The sequence below is a fragment of the Barbus barbus genome, assembly GCF_936440315.1.
Source record: "Barbus barbus genome assembly, chromosome: 24".
Taxonomy (NCBI): domain Eukaryota; kingdom Metazoa; phylum Chordata; class Actinopteri; order Cypriniformes; family Cyprinidae; genus Barbus; species Barbus barbus.
In genome coordinates, this window is record NC_136752.1 from 5,558,723 (window position 1) to 5,582,053 (window position 23,331).

Consider the following 23,331-nt stretch of genomic DNA (forward strand, 5'->3'; position numbering starts at 1 on the left):
CAAAATGAATGACAAACAGGAATGATTTAAGACAGCTTCCCCTTTAAGCAGTGGTGTCAAAAGTATTCACATTCATTACTCAAGAAGTATAGATACTAGGGTTTAAAAAGACTTCTGTAGAAGTTGAAGTATCAACTCAAGTTTTTTACTCAAGTAAAAGTGTAAAAGTACTGGTTTCAAAACTACTTAAAGTATAAAAGTAAAAGCAATGGAAGGAAAAAAAAATGCCATTAAGGACAAAAGCTTAGGCCTATTGTGCACTACCCCACCTCCTCAAAAAAATTTTTTCTAAAGGGGTAGTGCACAATAGGCTTAGGCCTATTGTGCACTACCCCACCTCCTCAAAAAAATTTTTTCTAAAGGCCATAATGACTATAATGTTATATTAAAATGTTAATGTTGAAAAATGTGGGATGCACTAGGCTACCTGTTTCAGCCGGATATGTGCCCACTGAAAATGAACGCATTTTAGTACAATGCAAATACATTAAAAAAACCATATATGTGTACTACTGAGGATTAACGTGTTTCATGGAGCGGAAGATATGATGACTAGTTGCCTGTAAGTATTGTAATGGTGCAAAAAGTCAAACTTCAGAGGCATGTCATCAATAACCTTTATTGGAATGTAAATGTACATCCAAGCTTAGCTGCAGGAATCTGTGAGGGCAACGGACGAAGAGAAAGCACCCGTTTGATAAATGAGCCAGTAGTGGAGAAATAATAACTTTTAAGAAATAATCTTTTTTGAGTGTGACGTGATTTGTGTCATGTGCAGGTGCGATGGATCGCGTACAAACCAATAGGGTGTCGGAATGGTATAGGTTTATATTCTCATCCAACCACAATTCACTCTCTCCGGATGGCGCGATTTATCTGGATAGGTTTTTATATTTTTTTTTGAGCGATGAGCAAGGGCGATGCTAGGATTTTCATTTTAGGGGGGGCTCAGCCCCCAATGATGGTATAATAATAAAAAATAAATAAATATTTACAAACAAATGTATTAATAGGGTAGGATGGTATACTAAACTTATTGCAGTATTCCACTGTATTGCATAGATGGGTATAACATCCGAGTACAAGCCAAATACAAGTCTAGTGTGAAGTGACATTCAGCCAAGTATGGTGACCCATACTCGGAATTCGTGCTCTGCATTTAACCCATCCAACGTGCACACACACAGCAGTGAACACACACACACCGTGAACACACACCCGGAGCAGTGGGCAGCCATTTTATGCTGCAGCGCCCGGGGAGCAGTTGGGGGTTCGGTGCCTTGCTCAAGGGCACCTCAGTCGTGGTATTGAGGGTGGAGCGAGCGCTGGACATTCACTCCCCCCACCTACAATCCCTGCCGGCCCGAGACTCGAACCCACAACCTTTGGATCACGAGTCCAACTCTCTAACCATTAGGCCACAACTTCCCCAAGTCTACCTGATCTCACACACACACACACACACACACACACACACACACACACACACACACACACACACACACACACACACACACACACACACACACACACACACACACACACACACACACACACACACACACACACCTGTTTACTGTACAAACCAAAAATGTTACTGTTTGCATTACTAGTACAAATCTTTTTCTATGCTCAAGTACAAACAGAAAATTGTAAACATAAAACATCATATCACTTTAAACTTACACTGACTATCCATATTAGCAATATAAACAACACAGCTATAAGGCTGGGCAATGGATTAAAATGTGGGTGCTGTGATTAACTTTTAAAAGTAAAAAAATAAAAAATAAAAAAACCCCGCAAAACTGAAGCAGTCTGTGAGAAGGACACACAATGTTTCAATCTCTGTCAATCACTCTGATATGCAATTAAAATGAGTGCACTGACTGAGTGCTGTCTGTCACTGTCTTTAATCACTTCTATGCATAACTGTATGGTAGTTAATGCCACATGCACTGTAATATTAAGTTCTATATTGAAAGCTAAATTTTCAAATGAAAATAGCAATAACGTGATCGTTTTATAAAGTATGCGTATAATGTGTTAAGGACTTTCGCTGAAGGAAACAGCTGTGGTGTGATGAGTGGTGAATGCAGCGAAAACTTTACAGAAGATTGGAAACCGATTGCTCTCCCATGACTTTTTGTAAACTGTATTTAAGACAAAGAACTGCACAGATGTAGATATTATAACAATCTATCGATAAACACGCACCTTGTCCTCTCCTCTGCGCCACCTTTACCTATTTCTCTGAGCAGAAAGTGCTAAAGCCCCCCTAAAAATGACCTAGCAACGCCCATGACGATGGCAAGCCGGAATGAAAACGAGCCGAAATGAAATAGGAGTAACGAGGCTATTTTTAAAATGTAAGGAGTAGAAAGTACAGATAATTGCGTGAAAATGTAAGGAGTAGAAGTAAAAAGTCGGCTGAAAAATAATTACTCAAGTAAAGTATAGATACCCAAAATTTCTACTTAAGTAAGGTAACGAAGTATTTGTACTTCGTTACTTGACACCTCTGCCTTTAAGACCGAACATCCAACTGTTACACATGTGTTTTCTTTCTCAGCTGTCTCCTTTCACTTAAGACCTAAAATGACTGTAGCCGGGTTTCCATCCAAAGTTGCGAATTTAACTTATGCGCAAAATTGGAATATTGCATAAAACATTTGCAAACAAGTACCGTTTCCATCCAACGAGTCAAAGAGAACAAAATCGTCACTTCCTGGTAAACTGGCACTAAATAGCCTATAGCAAACTAGGATAAGCTACTGAATATAATAATTTTCATAATATTAAAAATTAATTGCGCCTTGTGCACACGAAACACAATAAATGCTGTCATTGCTTTCGGAGGTAAATGCTGCTGTTTGGGAACGCAGTCGTGTAAGACAATTATACAGAAATAATTTGATGGCAGACTTTGCTCAGGCATTTTAGAACGAACATAACAAAATTTCAGATGCTGTGGAACGAGTCCGCTGCTAGTCAAGTTATCCCATCTCATAGCACAAAGTCACATGACTTTTTTGATGCACTTGGGAGCAATTTATTCGCAAAATGCATTTCCATCTCCCATGATTCACATTAACCCTTTTTTGCACAAGTCAAAAACCACCTCAAGCGAGCATAAAAACGTTTTTGCGAATTAAGGGATTTTTATTCGAAATTTGGCATTTCCATCACTCGTTTCTCATACGATACTTCAAATGCACATTAAAACAGGGTGATGGAAACCCAGCTTGTGTTTATGAGGATACTTGCAAAGACGGGCATTTTCATACATATTAGTATGTGTATTTAACTGTTCAAGGCCAATAAAGCAACAAAAATAGTCACACTCTATGAGCAGTGCATTCAGTCTCACAGACAGCACGTGCATATAGTGCTGTTGTTTGAATTTCAAATCACTTGTTTTCAAACCGCAAAGAGACAATTGGCTTGCTCAGTTGGGGACACTTAATTTCTAGCGATTATCGTCGATTTGATTGCACAAATACTATTTAAACTAAACTGAGCTAGACAATGACATCTCTGAATTCAATAACGAAATGCCTTTAACTGAAAATTGAGTGTTTAATCTTATCATTATACATTACTGACACTCTATCCTCCAATTTGATACTGTTAAGTGCTTTGACACAATCTGTATTGTTAAAAGCGCTATATAAATAAAGATGACTTGACTTGACAATTGTCCAAAATCCCTACAGAAATGATGGAACAGTTTGCCCATATCTCTAATTGGCAAATTTATCATTTGGTAGAAATGAACATACTCAAATATCAATGATTTTTCTTTATGATTACTGCCACTCAATACAATATTTAAGTTTTACTTTTTATTTCTCCACATGGAATCATGAGAAGTAACCAGCCTGGGCCACCTCAATGAAGGCCTGTTATGACCTTTGATGTTCTTCAGTTAAAATACAACATACAAATCAAAGTTATTTTCAATATATACCATTATATATAAAGAGTTATACAAAAATACTATCGGTTCTAGTACTCTAAAAACTAATTATCCCATCTACCAAACTATTATTTTTTTTTAAAACCAAATAAAATAATATAAAAATATATACATCCTCAAAATATAAAGAAAATAACATACTTGCTCCAATTCAACAATGGGAAAATGAAATATTCCATTTATTCCAAATATTTCATGCAGAATATAGAATAAAATATTAACATGCAATAATATTTATGCTGTGTCTTGCAATACCAGAATTGAAATAATTCTATATAGAATTATCCATAGAACACACTTCACAATGTACAACCTTCAGTGCATGGGTTACATGAAAATAGTAAGTGTCCATAATGTCTAGCCTCCGATTACTTTCATATTCTGCTTGTGTCCACTTGTTCACCACTTTTGGTCGGAGGTTATGAGCAGGCTCAGAGGTTATGAGCAGGCTCAGCATCCCAGTCTGACCCATAATAGCTCTACTGGGAGATGTGTTTACATTAAAGATTTTTCAGTTTTATTACCCCACTGACAGTAGCAAAAAACAAACAAACAAACATTCGCCTCAATTGGAAGCATCAAAACTATTCCATTATTAGTGTGTATTAGTATCACATCTGCACATGATAAAATTGATTCCAAACCTGGTCCCCTTTTTCAACACTTTCAGAACTGATTCCTCTTTGTCGTAAATCATGATAAACCTATGAGGAACATACCTTACGTAGCTGAAAACATAACTTAATTTAACTTATGGATCTTATAACTTGTCAGCTTATGACAATTAATTTTCTTACTATAATTTATATTCCACTGCCTTCAAATAAATTGTCTTTTTCTTTTCTTCCTAACCTTCCCTTTTTTCTTTGTCTTTCCACTGTGTCAGTATTTTGTGTTTTGTATTTTTCACCTTTAAAAAAATAACAACATAACAAAAACATCATGAATGCGGTTTCCAGTTCCAAGTCTCCACTCCATTTCAAGTGACAATTTCCACAGCTGTTTATGAGCACTATTTATTTATTGCTCACAAGCAAAGCTTTTAAAAACTCACAGTGTACACATTAGTCTCTGGGATCCTGGATACCAACATTTCAGAGAAAATTAATCAGACCAATGAAGATTTTGGTATGGATATATCCTAGGATCATGTTAGGATTAACAGCACACAGTATAAATTACAGTATGTTGATGCTTTTGTAATCTGCACTTGAAAATGTGAATTCAGACTTAACAAGCGGTTAAGTTTGAAGTCTGAAGCGGACAGTAAATTCTTTAAAACCATGAAATAACACAGTGGAGATTCAATTAATTAATTCCAAATTTAACTGAAAATATCTTCTTACCATAACTGTTTGTGTGGTATGGTTTCAGAAGACTTAACTTAAGACAGAAGTCATATGGACTAATTTTATGCCACTGGAGTTTGACAGAGTCCATCCAGATACTGTAAACTTTCACAGCATGAGAGTATGATGATCATTTTTATTTTAGGTGAACTATTCCTTTAAAGCCACATAGAGATTTTCATTAAGCAAATAATTATCATCACAAATTGGGAAGAGGGTATATATAATAGTTCTAAAATAAAGATCGGAAACTTAATAGATGAAGAGACCAAAACCGAAGAATGTAAGTCTTCAAGACTTCAATTCTGAAAAAAAGGATAGTGCTGAAAAAGTGGATAGTGCTTTACAGAGGTCTTGAGGCAATTAAAGTGTGGTTCTGGTTACTGCCTGTTTTCTCCTTGAGTGAATGGAGCAGTTCTTTGAAGCGGTAAGTCTAAACAAAATTGTGTGGATTTAATCATGGCCAAATCAAACAAATATCTCACCTGTTTTTGCTATAGAAAGGAAAATGTTGCCTCTATAACGTGTTTTCACAGACTACAACTCTAAATGGCAAAGAAAACATGATTAATAATGTTGTCAAGTTGTTGTTGTTTATAAAAGTATATAAAGAAACTGCTATATGGTCCAGTTTTCACTTGTCAGAAATGGCCACTGATGGGTGTTTAAACAATGGGCTGATTCACAGCCCAAAGCTGTAGACAGACACAAAGGGGAAAAGACCACCCTGATAAATTAAACAAACTCTATGACAGCGAACAGACCGTTACTTTACACCGCAATCCTGGTTGGCTCACCTCAACCTCAATCTAAATTGCACCACATTACAGTGGACACGTGTGCCAACCTCTGTCTTTAAGAAAAACACTGGCTCAGTCTGTCTTTTAAGGTACAAAACCATGAAAGCAAACTAGGGAAATGAGTCGGTTTGGAGGAAGGTATACCAACACAACTGATGGTGTTACAAAAAAGAACTGAAAGATTTTCATGACTTTTGGTGCCATTAGTAGTACCAAGCACATTCTTATCAAGCATCATATCAAGCTATCCTGGAACAACAAAAATGTAGTGGGTCTTGTTTTGACCCAAACATTACAGGTTTATGTTCTCATCTGATAGTCTTGCTGTAAAAGTTGTAATGGCAATAATATTTTTTGTATAATTGTCTTTTACGCCCCAGCTGTGCAAGCCACAACAGTGGCAAAGGAACAAAAACTCCTTCAGGACCTACTGGTCCCATCTGGTCTATATTTGGCTGTTATATTTAGTTATATTTATCTGTCCACCTCCTTTCAGGCAAGCACTCTGAGGAGGAAGGAATGTTGCGCTCCAAAGTTGGGCGGCAGCCTCAATTGGCGCACTGATTTGGCGGTAATTTCATGTGATGGTGCCTGACGAGGCGAGATGGAGGAAAAATAGATAATGTGATCGTGACTGGAGAGACGAGCCATGGAGGAATGTTCCTGGATGGCTAAACAAACCCATGGAGTGTGTGGATTAGAGCATGGCATGAGGCACTTGTCAACAGAACAGAGGAGGTCACCAGTGTCCTCCTAACCAGTAAATGTGAGTGTTGACCTTTTAAAAAAATTTATCTCGGCAGTAATTTCCTACCATGTAAAGATGAACTACATTATGGAGTGAGATAGATGATACAGTGGGGCAAATAAGTATTTGATACACTGCCGATTTTTCAAGTTTTACCACTTACAAAGAATGGAGAGATCTGTCATTTTCATTGTAGGTACACCTCAACTGTGAGAGACAGAATATAAAAATAAAATCCAGAAAATCACATTGTATGATTTTTGAATAATTAATTTCCATTTTATTGCATGAAATAAGTATTTGATACAATAGAAAAATAGAACTTAATATTTGGTACAGAAACCTGTTTACAATTACAGAGGTCAGACGTTCCCTGTAGTTCTTGACCAGGTTTGCACACACTGCAGAAGGGATTTTGGCCCACTCATCCATACAGGTCTTCTCCAGTTCTTTCAGGTTTTGGGGCTGTCGCTGGGCAACACAGAGTTTCAGCTCCCTCCATAAATTTTCTATTGGGTTCAGGTCTGGAGACTGGCTAGGCCACTCCAGGACCTTGAAATGCTTCTTACGGTGCCACTCCTTAGTTGCCCTTGCTGTGTGTTTGGGGTTATTGTCATGCTGGAAGACCCAGCCACGATCCATCTTCAATGCTCTTACTGAGGGAAGGAGGTTGTTGCCCAAAATCTCGCGATACATGGCCCCATCCATCCTCCCCTCAATACGGTGCAGTCGTCCTGTCCCCTTTGCAGAAAAGCACCCCCAAAGCATGATGTTTCCACCCCCATGCTTCACGGTTGGGATGGTGTTCTTGGGATTGTACTCATCCTTCTTCTTCCTCCAAACACGGCGAGTGGAGTTTATACCTAAAAGTTATATTTTGGTCTCATCTGACCACATGAACTTCTCCCTTGCCTCCTCTGGATCAGCCAGATGGTCTTTGGAAAACTTCAGACGGGCCTGGACATGTGCTGGCTTGAGCAGGGGGACCTTGCGCGTGCTGCAGGATTTTAATCCATGACGGTGTAGTGTGTCACTAATGGTAACCGTTGAGACTGTGGTCCCAGCTCTCTTCAGGTCATTGACCAGGTCCTCCCGTGTAGTTCTAGGCTGATCCCTCACCTTTCTCAGGATCATTAATACTCCACGAGGCGAGATCTTGCGTGGAGCCCCAGTCCGAGGGAGATTGACAGTCATCTTGAATTTCTTCCATTTTCAAATAATTGTGCCAACAGTTGCCTTCTCACCAAGCTGTTTGCCTATTGTCCTGTAGCCCATCCCAGCCTTGTGCAGGTCTACAATTTTGTCCCTAGTGTCCTTAGACTCTCTTTGGTCTTGCCCATAGTGGAGAGGTTGGAGTTTGATTGATTGAGTGTGTGAACAGGTGTCTTTTATACAGGTAACGAGTTCAAATAGGTGCAATTAATACAGGTAATAAGTGGAGGATATAGGGCTTCTTAAAGACAAACTAACAGGTCTGAGAGAGCCAGAATTCTTGCTGGTTGGTAGGTGATCAAATACTTATTTCATGCAATAAAATGGAAATTAATTATTCAAAAATCATTCTCACAGTTGAGGTGTACCTACGATGAAAATTACAGATCTCTCCATTCTTTGTAAGTGGTAAAACTTGAAAAATCGGCAGTGTATCAAATACTTATTTGCCCCACTGTATGTGTGATTTTACCACAGTTAAAGGTGAAGTGTATCAATTCTGTGTGTTTTCAGAGACATTTTTGTCTTTGAATTTTGATACTCCACTATACTTGGAACAGAAATAAATTAGTAAAAATGTCTGAAAAAAGGGTGTTATCAAGAATGTTAAAAACAAATTATCATCACTTAGGTTTAATTCAACATGGAAGACAACACTGCTTTTTAGTAAACAACAATTATTTGTACAGCAATAAGCCAAATTTCTTTCTTTCTATCTTTCTTTCTTTTTTTTTTATTTAATAAAAAATAATAAAATTACATGCATAGCCTTTAGGGTTTGTTTGGCTAATTAATATCCATGACTGACCCTGCAAACAAGCCTGCACTGGCCCTTTACAGTGCACGGGCAGCCCTCACTTAACCTCCAGGAAGCCTTAGCGCTGTTTTATTGAAAATAATAAAGTTTGAAGTCACCATTATGGGGGTAAGAGCTTGCTTTAGTTGGGTTCCTGACCCTTGACTTTTTAACTTAAGGTTTCTCTAGCAGCTGTTGTAACTGTGTATTTCTGAAGCACATTTGCTATAGCAAAAGTTGTAAGAAGACAAGCAGATCAGATAGTGATGGTTATTTATTGATGATTCAGTCATCATGTAGTGTCCTGATTCACTGATCTCTGAGAACATTATTTAGGCTTAATGATTTCACTTTATAGTAGCCCTAGAATACCACGGCATGAAATTTTGTCCTGCATTAATATTTTGAATGTTTTTAAAAATTTGGACAGGATCATGTAGACTCACACAGATATTCAGCGTATTAACCTCAACAATGGTGACAATCAACGAAAAGCTTGTTCTGTGATGTTCAGAGTTGATCTGAATAATTTGTTGGGTCCCACTTTATATTAGGTGGCCTCAACTACTATGTACTTACATTTAAATTAATAATTTCATATAATGCACTTATTGTGTACATACATGTTCTTACATTGTACTTATATTTGTAAAAAATACCTATATGTAGTTACATCTGTAATTAATTTCAATAATTACATTTATAATTACACTGTTGTCCCATCCCTTACACCTTAACCCACCCTTAAACCTACCCATACCACCAAACCTGTCTCTAACCTTACCCGCTGCAATACAATATTAACACAATAAGTACATTGTACTTATTTTATGTAAGTACATAGTAAGGCCACCTAATATAAAGTGTGACCATTTGTTGACTGTCACCATTGTTGAGGTTCATACACTTAATCTTGATATCTGTGTGAGTCTATGTAATACCATCCAAATAATTTCTGCATAACGATTTAATGTTCAAAATATTAAAGCAGGACAAAATTTCATGCAGTTGTATTCTAGGATTACTACAAACCAAAGTCTTGCCAATGAGCAAATTCTCAGGGATCCTGCGCTGGCAGCCCGTAAAGGGTCAGTGCAGGCTTGTTTGCAGGGAAGGTCTTGTTTAAATGTGCTGTACTATATGCTAATGATAGAAAATGATATTACTATTAGTATGTTTTTACAACATGTTATCATACAACACATGGGATCATTTTAGAACCTTTAGATATTAATAGATAGTTTGAGTATTAACTCACTATGAGTCTTCTAAATGAATAACTTTGGCGGGATGGTGCCGATTTACTGAGCTGAGGATAAAAGGTTTGAATTTACCTCTGGTATCTCAAACTCAACCTCTCAAGACCTCCTTTGCTAATCTCTCAGTGTAGACTAATTACAACACAACACGAAGGCTGATCAGGGCCATCTCCCACCCCGGACCACAAATTTGCACAGGGCGCCCCTGCACAATAAACAATAAACAGTATTGCAGTGGCCCTGGGGCTGATGTCCCCCTCTCACCCTGAATTAACTTTAGGAAATGACAAACCTGGGACCCTAGGAGCATTTAAATAGAGCAGAAAGCAAAAGTATCTATCTATCTATCTATCTATCTATCTATCTATCTATCTATCTATCTATACATGAAATGTCATGGGATTTCTTTTTAATGTTAACCTAACACATCATAGGCCTAAGTGTGTGTTATAAGTGTTATAATTGCTATAACTGTTAGAATTGCTAATTGTTCATGCATGTTATGTATGTATAGGCCGACTGTGCCAATTAATAAATTGTTCACTATTGTTTTTGGTTAAAGTGATATAACACTCTGTGGTTATAATCTGTGGTTCTCACTTAAGTGTATTAGATTTCTGAATGTTGTTCAGATAATTCTCTAAACTGCCAAAACGTTCATAAAGGAATATTACAAGCACACAAACACGAAATAAAACAAAACAAAACAAAACAAACGAAAAAAGAAGTAGCTCACAAGAAAAAAAAGAAAAGAATGAATACTTACAAGAATTCTGTCATTGGGGGAAATGTTGGAATAACATCTATGCCCATGCATGAGACGGCGAAGGCTTTCCATTGGGAACACTCGCAGTTATGAGGGCATGAATTCGTATATCCCATCACACACACAATTAACATTATCAACATCAACAGCACATTTGTCGCCATGATATAAAGAATAAATTTATTTTCTTCCGCTGGAAAAAGTCTCTTCTCTTGGACCATTAAATAGTGACACAAACATTGACGAGCATTTTAAAAGCTCAAACTTGATTGAGTGTGAGAGTCAGTGCGAGCGAGAGAGGCTGTGAGTGAGGCGGACGGCTGATGCGCCCTTGCGGTTTCTATGGGAACTGAATAGTTGTAAGCAACATTTCATTCGGCTCTCTTTTACTAATAATTGCGTCAGTCTGATCACGATCAGATTGATCGATTGATCAGTCTTATCACGAAAAAAAATAAAATAAATAAATAAAATAAATAAATATATATATATATATATATATATATACAGAGAGAGAGAGAGAGAGAGAGAGAGAGAGAGAGAGGGAGAGGGGTGATGTTTGTTGTGTAGGTGCCATCAGCCAAAAATATTTGATTAAATTAATAGCTAAATATTTTTGTTGTTGTTTTTCTTCGTTGGAATCACTCCTGCATCACTGCTTTTTTATATAACAAATCATTTAAAGGAATTGTCCTGAAACGTAACAGGTGCAGCGCGAGTGTCAAAACTACAACTCCCATGATTCATAGCGTTTGTTGGTTTCCTGTTAGGCGGTCAGTTTAAGTTGCCATAGCAGAGGATGGCGGTGCCTTACATTGATCATACAAGATAACCGTCAAACTGCTGGCTACGTGGGTAGGGGTAGGTTTATATACGGTTTTTTGTAGTTTTGCAATTTGGTAATATAACGTTACATACGGACACGGCTTTTAAACAAATAAAATCTGTAAGCACGAAGCTAACGTTAACTAGCTTGATATTTAAACTGGTACGTAAACTGTGCTCAGTCAAGTGTTTACATATTTGTTTACGTTACATAAAATTGACGATTTCAGTAACTGGACCAGTGATAATCAGCCTTCAACATTAAGCGGAATACTTTCTCACCAGTTGTAATTACACACGTCTGTCAGTTAGGTAACGTTAAACAGATAATGCATGTGTCAGGACTGGTGAAGTTGGTTTCTGATTTCAGATTAGTGCTGTTTCTTACTTTCATTCTTTGGCTCATGTCAGCATGGACTCCTCCAGTGAATCTGACACCTATGACAGACCCACGGGGCATCGATCGCGGGTCAGAAAGCGCCGAACGAGGCCTGACAGCGGGTTTCCCAGGGACACTCACGTATCAGACATATCAGACAAAATTGATACTTTAGCAGACACTCTACAAGTAAGCTTTTTTATTCATTGCACGTTAATCCCGATCTGCTGTGTAGAACAGGGATCGCTGGGGTCTTTTAACATGCAAGCTTGTGCTTTTGTACAGGATACAAGCCGAAATCTAAACAAAGTAGATCGGATGTTGGGACAGTATAAGGAACACACAGATGACCAAACTGAAGCCATGGCGACAGTGAGTATCGGTGCACAAAATGGTATGGGATTGTCTCTGATTTCAGATAAGGGTGTTGTTTTGAGAGCATGCCATGTGTATTAGCTGAGGGAGAGCTTAGAGGAGTCCATCCAGCATCTGCAGGCTCAGCAGCTGAGGAGGTCCGCTGGTGGGTGGAGCGCCTCCCTCTCCACCCTGCACACCAGTGACCTGGAAGATGGCAACACCACAGGTACTGAACAAGCTATTGCTTGCTTGATTAAAGTAGTGGAAGCATGTCAGTACATTTATTATTTGTACAAGTTATTATTTGTAATAGTTAATGCTAATACATCATGTAGCGTATATTCTTTACTCTTCCTGCTAAAAGTACTTTTTAAAAGACATTTTACACAAAATTACATTTCACTTTCTTTTACGAGAAAACTGCTGTCTCATTTCAAAGGATGCGCCCTTCCGAGTTCACATTTGTCAGCCGCAAACATCATTTCAGAACAGTGACCATTACATTCCAAAGTAAGAAAGAAATTACAATAATTTACAGCTCACAAGGAATAACAGTAAATTTGATAATAGTTACTTTTCTGAAATAAGACATCTTCAGTGTCAGTTTTGACTGCAGTGACTGAACCATTGAATGAGAAAATTTGAACTGAATTAAAGGATTAGTTCACTTTAAAAAAAAAAACTTTTGCTGATAATTTACTCACCCCCATGTCATCCAAGATGTCCATGTCTTTCTTTCTTCAGTCGAAAAGAAATTAAGGTTTTTGATGAAAACATTTCTCCATATAATGGACTTCATTGGGACCCAAACGGTTCAAGGTCCAAATGACAGTTTCAGTGCAGCTTCAAAGGGCTTTAAACGATACCAGACGATGAATAAGGGTCTTATCTAGCGAAACGATCGGTCATTTCAAAAATAAATAAAAAAAGTTTAAGTTTTATAAGCACAAATGCTCGCCTTGCTCTGTTCTGTGATGCGCATTCGTGTCACGTAATACGCAATTACGTGGAAAAGGTCATGGTTGAGGTAGGCGGAAGTACCGAGTCAGTAGGCTTTTTAATATTAAAACACCCAGGATACGCACATGAAATGGGCATTTTAAACGATAAACTGACACAAAGACATTTGAATATGTGTATATGGTCCTCCTTCCGCACATTTGTAAACACTGACTCGGTACTTCCGCCTAAGTCAACCGTGACCTTTTCAACGTCATTGCGCATTACGTGACGTCATGAACGCGCATCACAGAACAGAGCAAGGCGAGCATTTGTGCTTATAAAACTTAAACTTTTTTTATTTATTTTTGAAATGACCGATCGTTTCGCTAGATAAGACCCTTATTCATCGTCTGGTATCGTTTAAACTGTCATTTGGACCTTGAACCGTTTGGGTCCCAATGAAGTCCATTATATGGAGAAATGTTTTCATCAAAAACCTTAATTTCTTTTCGACTGAAGAAAGAAAGACATGGACATCTTGGATGACATGGGGGTGAGTAAATTATCAGCAAAAGTTTTTTAAATGTTAACTAATCCTTTAAGCTGGATGATGGCAGTATTGTCGGCTGCTTTACAACTGAATTGCATCTGGCGATATTGACGCTGGTGTTGAACGGAATAGAATCAGCATTGAACTGACTCAAGCTTGAATGACAAAATTGCTGCCTTTTGCAGAATTTAATTCACCTCAGACTGATGAACGTCACACTGTTGTTGATCTGAACTGAACCAACACTGCACTGACTTGAGCTAAATAATGACACTATTGTCCTTACAGCAGAATCTTTCTCCATAGTTAATTTTCCAAAATGGATTCTGATGTTAATGTTGATGGTAAAGCAGCTTTGACACAGTATTATATAGAGTGCTATAGAAGTAAAGGTGACTTGTGACCTATGTGGCCAACAAATGCATTGTCTGGAGGGCACAGCCTTCAAAATGAGACACAGACAATATCTGTAAGCAGTACGGAAGTTCCAGATCTCTGTCTCTTGCCCTGTAGATAGGAGGCGCTACCTCCCCACGTCGCCTCTAAGAGATTATGGCAGTGCAGGCACAGGTAACAGAAGACGGTCTAGATCTGTCGCTGTGCGTTTCAGAGACTTCGCTCAAGCTGAAGAGCAGGTATGACTGCATCTGTGACCCAGATTTGTTTGAATTGCTGGATATGGTTTGTGTTGCTCTGGAGACCCAGCGAGTAATAATAACCCACTTAAATACTACTCAAATGACTCAAACTTTCTCTTAAAAAAAAAAAAAAAAAAAAAGTGTTTCATATAGGCTACTTTTTGATAAAAAAAAATAAAAAGATACCAGAACAGGTTCTTTTGGTCATGGAATTTTAGTATCATGATTATAACCATGACTTCTTGGGGCTTATTGCTTTATGTCCAGCCCTAAAAATGTCATGGAAATTAAGATCTTAAAAAGTTACGGAAATACGTATAGTAAATACTAGTTAATTATATATGGTTGTCTAAGCCATGTTTGTAGCTGGCCAATCAGAAATGTTTATCATTATATGCACTGTTGTCCTGCAAGTGTTTAATTTATTAATAACTGTCAGGGTGTAACCTTGTAACGTTATAAAACAAAATTGCTTAAAATAATTGTTCTTAATTTTTTAAAATAATATTTCTTAATGTAGGTGACCATTTTATAAAAGTACATAATTGAGGATGTGTGGTGTTGTGTGTATAGTTACACCTGAAAGGCATTGTTAGGTACAAAGCTCAGAGAAGCTCCCATAGTGAGGATCAGCAGCCCACAAGATCCAGGGGGCGTGGACCCCCTGACCCCTAAACCCACCCCCCATCTCCACCCCTAAACCTACCAATCTCCACCTCCTAGATGTGGATCCAACCACGCCTCCTGGATCTCCTGGAAAATGATCATTGAATGGATTTAAAAAGCTGCATGGATGGGAAAGATAGTAATGTTTTTCTAGGCATGTCACAGGTCTTATTTTTAAATGCATTGTTACATCCCAGATATAAGGGTGCCCAACCCTGTTCCCGGCGATCGACTGTCCTGCAAAGTTTAGCTCCAACTCTAATCAAACACACCTGAAGCAACTAATTAAGGTCTTCGGGATCACGTGAAAATTAAAGGCAGGTGTGTTTGATAAGAGTTGGAGCTAAACTTTGCAGGACAGTCGATCGCCAGGAACAGGGTTGGGCACCCCTGGTCTAGGGTAAGGGTGTAACAGAGAAAAGTAAAAATAAAATTGGTTGGGGTGAGGTAGTACCATTCCCTTGCTAGCACAACAGACATCAAATTCCAAAGTCAAGTATTTATTTACAAAATTTTCAAGTGACAAAAGTAAAAATAGGAAGCAAAATAGACTTAGACAAGAGGGGGAAAGGCCAAAACAACAAATAAAAAGGACCCCTCTGTCTAGTTAGGGAGTAAAACTGTCTAAACTGACAAAACAAAATGAACAACAGAAATGTACACTAACTCCCTAACTAAGCAAAAACCAGATAAAAAGATTCAAAGAAATAAAATGGCACCCACCTCCCTACGGCTTCCAACACAGAGAGACACGTAGCGCAACAACAACGCTAATTAGGAAGGCTTCAATAAGCCGTAAGTTTTACACAATATCGATCTCAGACAAAACTACAAGAACAACACAAGGCAGGCGAGAGGTACAACACTCTGGAAGTCAAGCTTCAGTGGGGTAGGCATGTTGAACAGCTTTTGAGCTTGCATCCTCTGCACAGTAACGAGTGGCAGGTGCAAGCGATCACCTTCCACTCCTCCGCACCTGGTTGAGCAGCAGTAACACAAAGAGAGACACGAAAAGAGAGAGAAAGATAGCACACAGCAGCATGTAGCATCCAACAATATTATAAATAAACATGGAATGTAACAGTATTGATTATAACAAGGTTCATAAATGCTGTCTGTGGACTGCATATATCTGCAACATATCACGCGCACAATGTACAGGTAGGTTAATATAATATTTTCTTAATTTTGCTCTTTATTGAATTCAAAACATTGCTAATGTACTAATGTACTAACATTGCTAATGTAATTACTAATGTATTCTTAATATCCGTTTCTGAATAATCCAAGGTTGCTATGGTCATGCAGGTTCGTGCATTAAACGCATGGCCACGAAAAATAAACGTAGTTTTCTCAACATAAGAATTTGTGCTCCCCCGAACATGTCCCCTACCTGCCATCTCTTTGATCATTTTGTAAAGATCTCATGTAAAGATTTTTTTTTTTAAATAATACATTAGGTTTACATATAATTATCACAGAAACAAATTCACAGCTGAACTGCAGCAACAAGTAGTGGTGTTTTCGTAATCGGCGTAACCTATTTGAAGGAATCAGTTGAATGAATTGAACTCACTTGTTAAGGCAGTGACTTGGCGCCACCTAGTGTCTGTTTTAGTTTAATATCAAACGTATAATTTAATTGATTGACATATTTCTGCCTTCAAAATTCAAAACATTAATTTCATAACATTTTATGCATTTGTAGGCTAATTGCAGTTTTAAATGCATTCAGTAATGATGCCTCTGATGGCTTGTGTTGACACTGATTGGATTTTTTCTAATAACAGCCCTTTATTATTTTAAAGGTGCCATAGAATGCATTGATATAGTATGTTAAATTGTTCTCTGATATCTACACAGAAGGTATGTGGCTTAGGTAAGGGCAAAAAATCTCCAGAAACGATTTTACATGTCCATTTACAACCCTAGGATTTCTCCCTAGAATGAAACGGTCTGTTATTGGCTTATTTGGCAGGGTCATGAATAATAATGAGCTCTGCTCTGATTGGCTGTTTCACAGTGCTGCTCAATGTTGAGCTCTGCTCTGATTGGCTGTTTCACAGTATGGCTCATCAGCAAGAAGGAAGCACAGGGAGGAAAATATATATTTAAATACTTTCTCTCGCAGTTATATCGTCGGGTAATTATACTGTATTATAAAACGCGGGCATCAGGGAGCCGTTGTTAATATGCGAGGCATTGAAACTGCTTTTGAACGATCCATCGATCGCGTTATAGTTCACTTTCAAGAGACGCGATCACACAAACTATGTTTACATTATGGAGCAACAGTACTTACCACACATTTCACAAGATCAGATGCTTGCCAGTGGTGCTCAGGATCTGTAAGTCATTCGCCATCATCCTCATCTCTCCTTACTGAGAGTGAAATCTTATGTACTGTAACAGGCTACCGCTAGCAAGGAGCTAACCATGTCCCTTTAGTGGCTCGCGTTATTTGCTTTCTGTGCCTTTCTGAATACAGACACCAACCCATCCCTGCACTTCACACCCCCTGCACGGCCTGGAACATAACATTTATTTGGTTATTTTCGCTGTTGTCCGCGCTTGTTTATTTACAATACCTGCAGAGCTTCTGATGGTTCGGCCGGCTTAGAACAAGGGCGGGTTTATGCAAATGTTGGGGGCGTAGTGATCCCGACTGTTAACACCGTCACAGTCGGTGTTATGTTCTGATTCGCCTGTTTTTCAGTGGTCTTTTTTAATCACGAGATTTACATATGAAGGAGGAAACTATGGTGTTTGAGGCTCACTGTATGTCATTTCCATGTACAGAACTGTTATTATTTAAATATGCCAGGGTAAAGACATTTTTTCATTCTATGGCACCTTTAACTGAATTTATCGATTGGAATTAAGAACGTGGCATTCCATATTCATCATGCATACATTTAATGCAGTTAAAAAAAATGCCCCTGGACATCAGTTTACGGGTTTGTTTCTGATGTTACATAAAAAAAATGCAGTTAGCTCAAAAAGCTGAGGGCACATGACGGGTGCTGTTTAGATGAGCATGATGCTTGTATATTCAATGCATGGCGTGTGTTTCACTAGCTCCGTTCCCATGGACACCTTTTGTTTGACCTAATTCTGGATATTTCCAGCCTAAGACGTGTGATTAATCCATATCTAAAGCCGTGTCTACACTAAGAGAACCCATTATAATCAGTTGATGCGGTGACTGTCCACACGGGAAGTGGCGCGAGGCGACAGATCTTCTACAGTAACTGATGCCTTCTTCTATTCCGAATCTTGGAAACCTACTTGGTTGTATGCATTGAAAGTGAAACCTAAAACACAGCGCGCATAAGAAAGCGATTGCACGCTTTCGCGAGCTTCAGCAAATGTACGCGATCACAGATTGCACGCTTCCCAGCCGAAACAACCCCCCATGTGAAACTGAAATAATAACCCATGATATAAGATTTTGGCCACATTGCCCATCTAAGTCATTCATCCCACTAGGGATGCAACGATTATAGATTTTGCTGGTACGATTATTGTCTGATGAATAATCACGGTTTTACGATTATGACGACTATTATGCATTTACTAATTTCCTAACATTTAATAATGTATAAAATCACATGAACACTCTTTAGATGTTAAAGTGTTATTTATTACTGGCTTTTGAAACAGAAATAACACAGTAACCAACAATACAGCACAAAATAATAAAATAAACAAACAACAAACAAAAGTCCATCTCTCCCATTAGAATAAAAAAAGGTGACCGCTGCTCTGTAAACATCCATGACAGTATTTCTCTTTTGAAAATAAGAAATGGAAATAGATCACAAAAGTATTTAATATTTTCAGTTTGTACATTCTTTACATTTCTTTTGTACCTGGGGTAGAGAATTGGGAAACATGGTGAAAAAAAAATCTTGTTGGTTTTTACTTATGAATAATAAGGAATAGTAAATAGTACAACAGGAATAGTAAATACATTTAATGAAGTATTATTAATATACAACTAATATTAACTTTATTTATCCCACAGGGGAAACTGTTACTAATGATGGAAATAAAGTGAAATATTATTGTAATCAACTGTCATCCATACGTATTCATTTTAATAATCTTTATAATAATTCATATGATTTTACATGTAGCCTGAGAAAATCATGTCTATTGTTTTGGTTTGTGAGATCGGGAATTCATTCAGGAGGACACAAACGTCTTGAGAACACTGCCCGTTACTTTTATTAATTAAATAAATGAAATAGCCTACTGCAGAGACACAGGCTGTTTCTCAATATGTGTTCTTCAGCGATCTTGCGTACTTGTGTTCTCGTTCTACGTCATCATTAACCGCCGAAGTTCAGTTCCAGTTCTCAAGAACGCAAGTATAGAGGATGCGTGAAAGTGCCCGGATATGTTCTTGAAACTGAGGATGCATCGAGTGCAGACTTGAGAGAATCGAGCCGTTAGAAATCCCAGAAGACGTTGAGGGCGGCCGGTGTACGGAAGCCTGTAAGCTTTAAACTCGCTCTCGCAAATACTTGACGGCTCTTGAAGTTGAAAGTAAACATTTATCGTTTTGTTTTGGTTAATTTTAATAAAGTTATAAGACCCGGAGAAAGTTTGTATTTTTATTGGCATATTAAAATGAATCTTAACAATAAAACACATAACGCTGTAAAATAAAACACAATACAATTAAGTAATATATAGTAATATATATATAATAGTATGAAATGTTTTAATAAATTATGACATTTTGTAATATTGTTCATTGGCCGCTGCTTATGCTGAGACTATGCGGGCAGTTAAGCAAGAACGCAGTAAATTACATCCCAGTTCTCATAAGTGTGCGTTCTGTGTTCTCTCGTCCTTCCGAGTTCGTTCTTCCAAGGAAGCTTGGCAAGACCGGTCTCTCCACGAGAACCCAAATCCGTTCTTTGCGTTCTTGGAATTGAGAAACAGCCTTCACACAGGCAACTGTCACTTCTCTCTCCTTCTCTCTCGAATAATTAAAGTAGCTAAATATAATTAATTCAAATAAATGTGATCTTACCGCACTATTTAATCTCTTTCTGATCTGAAGCGGGCAGAATGCTGAGCTAACGAGCCGTAGCTTCACGTCAGGTGGTTCTTACCTTCATGTCGTGCATTAAAATCATTCAACGTACAGCTAGCCGTGCATTATCCCTTATGTATTCGCTCTTTAGCATTAGTTTTTTTACGGCAATATTTAAATGACTTCTTGGTGTACCCAAAATGGTCCCACACTTTCGACAGGCATTTCTCTGGGGGAAATAAAGCTTCGCTGTTTAGTCCCTCTGTCACTAATCTAATGCGTGTAGTAGCCTCCGTGTCTCTGATAAGCACGTAATTTTAAACTGGTGCACCACTAGTGTGACTTTGTTTTCATTTTGCACAAGCTGCAACAGTTCAGCTCTGTGCAACAGAAACACTCGGTTTTGTGGAACCTTTACGATTAATTAACCGTGACGTTTTAAAGCGCGGTTAATCGCGGAACCGGTTAATCGCTGCATCCCTACATCCCACACTATCAACAGGTGCATCATGTAGGCTACACTTCTTGTACTTCATTTGAGCACCACAAGGTGTCACTGTGGCCTCAAAGCTTACCCCTCAACTACTCTAGCTTGATTGCTATAGAGTGGGTGAACTATGACGTCACTTTGTAGGCAGATCGGCTGTTAGCATGAAACTGGGGCACGTTCAGGCTCACACCGGTGCCCAACGTTCCCCTTCGATTCGGTCACTCTACATTGCTATGGGAAATTTTTTTTCTTGAATACTACTGAAGCGTTATTGAATCACGCCAGTGAAACTGGCCAAACGCACGAAATATGAGCGGGAATCCCACTCTATATAAGGCAGTGCTTGTTTGTCATCCATTCAGAATCTTTTTCTTCAGCCAACCTTCTACGAGAAGCAAGAAGCCTATCAACAAGACTACTCACCGTGATCTACACGCTGCAGCGAACACGCCTTCTCTTCCCCTGCTGTCATCCGGTGAGCTTCGGAATCAAGAATGACTCGCGATTGCCTCTCCTGCACGGAGCCAATCGAATCTTCTGATGGCCACGAATCGTACGTCTCCTGCCTGGGTCGCGCCCACGCAGAGGCGGCGCTTGGGGGGTCGAACTACCCTTCTAGACGCTCCCGTGAATTCCTCAGGTCTCGTCGGAGCGGCGATGGAGACGTTCACAGAGCGCTTCGTTGAAGCGCAGAAGCAGTCGAAAGCCATTAGCCACTTCCTGCCAAAGCGCGCCCGCGCGAAACCTCCTGCGCGTTCCCACTCCTCCCCAGCACAGCGAGCGGGAAGACTGCATGACTCTTCTGCTGCTGTTCGACGCGAACAAGAGCCGCCGGTGAGGTCAAGACAACTGTGGCCGAAGCGCCATCAGTGCTCGAAGGGCCAGAAACCCCGCCCTGACAGAAACGGCGACCACCGGAATCGAAGCTGCGTTCCTGATGCTGTCTCTCGGATGAGGAAAGACAGCATCAGCACCGAAGACGAGCCACTGAAGAAGTTTGCTCGCTCTGCTGTGTGTGCTCACCACGCCCCCTGCTTGTTGCGGGTGGCAAGGGCAATTGTCATGTTTGTGTTTTGACTGTTCCACTATGCAGTGCAATAAAGTCGAAAAACATACAAAACTCACCTCGATATCAGGGCAATTTTCCTCCTTTCACTCCCCTCTCCCCCATCACTCACTCTCACACTCGTGTGGCATTAAACTCCCCGCCCCCCAAGGGCGAGTTATCCAACACGGTACGCAGTCCGCCTCGACTGCTGTCACAGTTCACAGAAGCGTGGCAGGCACTGCCAGGGGTATCAGATTGGGTTATGAAATCAATAAAGAACGGCTACACGCTTCGGTTCTTCCGTAGACCACCCCGTTTCAACGTTGTGTTTAATGTCCACTGTACGGGAGCGGAAGGCCTCAGTTCTGCGAGAGGAAATACACAATCTTCTCGCAAAGCATGCTGTGGAGGCAGTACCCCTCACAGACTGCGAGAGTGGCTTCTACAGTTGTTATATTCTGGTGCCAAAGAAAGACGGTGGACTCCGCCCAATCTTGGACCTGAGACCGCTGAATATGCGTTGAAAATGCGCTGACCGCATTTTCTAAATGATTACGCGGAGACAAATCTTCTCACATATCAGAACGGGAGATTGGTTTATCTCCGTGGACTTAAAGGATGCTTATTTTCACATTCAGGTAGGCCTTCGCCACAGACGCTTCCTGAGATTTGCATTCGAGGGGATAGCGTACCAATTCACGGTCCTGCCCTTTGGCTTATGTCTGGCCTCACACACGTTTAAGAAATTCATGGATGCTGCATATGGATCTCTCCTCTGAAGCAGAGCGGAATGCGCATCCTGAACTATCTCGACGACTGGCTAGTCTTAGCCCAATCAGAGAGCGCGCTGCTCAGCGACAAACTCAGACCCCTCACTCATATTCAGAGCTTAGGGCTGACTGTAAATATGCAAAAGAGCATGCTGGTACCGAGCCAGAACATCTCCTTTTTAGGAGTGGAACTGAACTCGATCAATATGCGAGCACGTCTGTCGGTGGAGCGCTCACAAAAACTGATCAGCTCTCTCACAGTCTTCAAATTAGGTCGTTCTTCCCCGCTAAAATGTTTTCAGAGGACACTCGACCAGATGGCTGCTGCCTCGACAGTGTGCAATCTAGGGCTCTTACATATGCGACCGCTTCAGCTCTGGCTAAACAGCCGGGTGCCACAGAACGCATGGCGCACGGGCACCTTGCGCATCAAAGTGACACGCGACTGTTTGCATATACTGACACCTTGGCGCAATATGACTCCGTATCGCCGGGGTGTTCGTATTGGCCTAGTGATCAGGAGAAAGAATGTTACGACAGATGCATCGAGCACGGGCTGGGGAGCCGTATGCGATGGCACACCAGCCTTCGGGACGTGGTTAGAAACGGAGAAGTCATGGCACATAAACTGTCTGGAGCTCCCTGCTGTACACCTAGCGCTCGAGTGCTTTCTCCCAGACATTCGTTAAAGTCACGTTCTCATCAGGACG

At 39.6% G+C, this 23,331-nt stretch overlaps 1 protein-coding gene across 6 annotated transcripts in view; it reads left to right on the top strand.

Moving 5' to 3' along the window:
* The first annotated feature begins 11,654 nt into the window (after positions 1–11,654).
* Positions 11,655–23,331, top strand: part of LOC306843389 (centrosomal protein of 128 kDa-like) — a 65,747-nt gene continuing 54,070 nt past the window's right edge. For 4 of the 6 annotated variants that reach the window (XR_013781838.1, XR_013781839.1, XM_079374859.1 and 1 more), the window contains exons 1-5: positions 11,657–11,770; positions 12,146–12,302; positions 12,399–12,485; positions 12,570–12,696; positions 14,476–14,597. Coding sequence is in view for 4 of the 6 variants with exons in the window: in XM_079374859.1 (XP_079230985.1) it covers positions 12,147–12,302; positions 12,399–12,485; positions 12,570–12,696; positions 14,476–14,597 (492 nt within the window). In the remaining 2 variants the exon portion in view is untranslated. Of the gene's footprint in view, positions 11,771–12,145; positions 12,303–12,398; positions 12,486–12,569; positions 12,697–14,475; positions 14,598–23,331 lie in introns of all 6 variants that reach the window. The other 2 variants (XM_079374860.1, XM_079374858.1) reach the window with 2 other exon arrangements.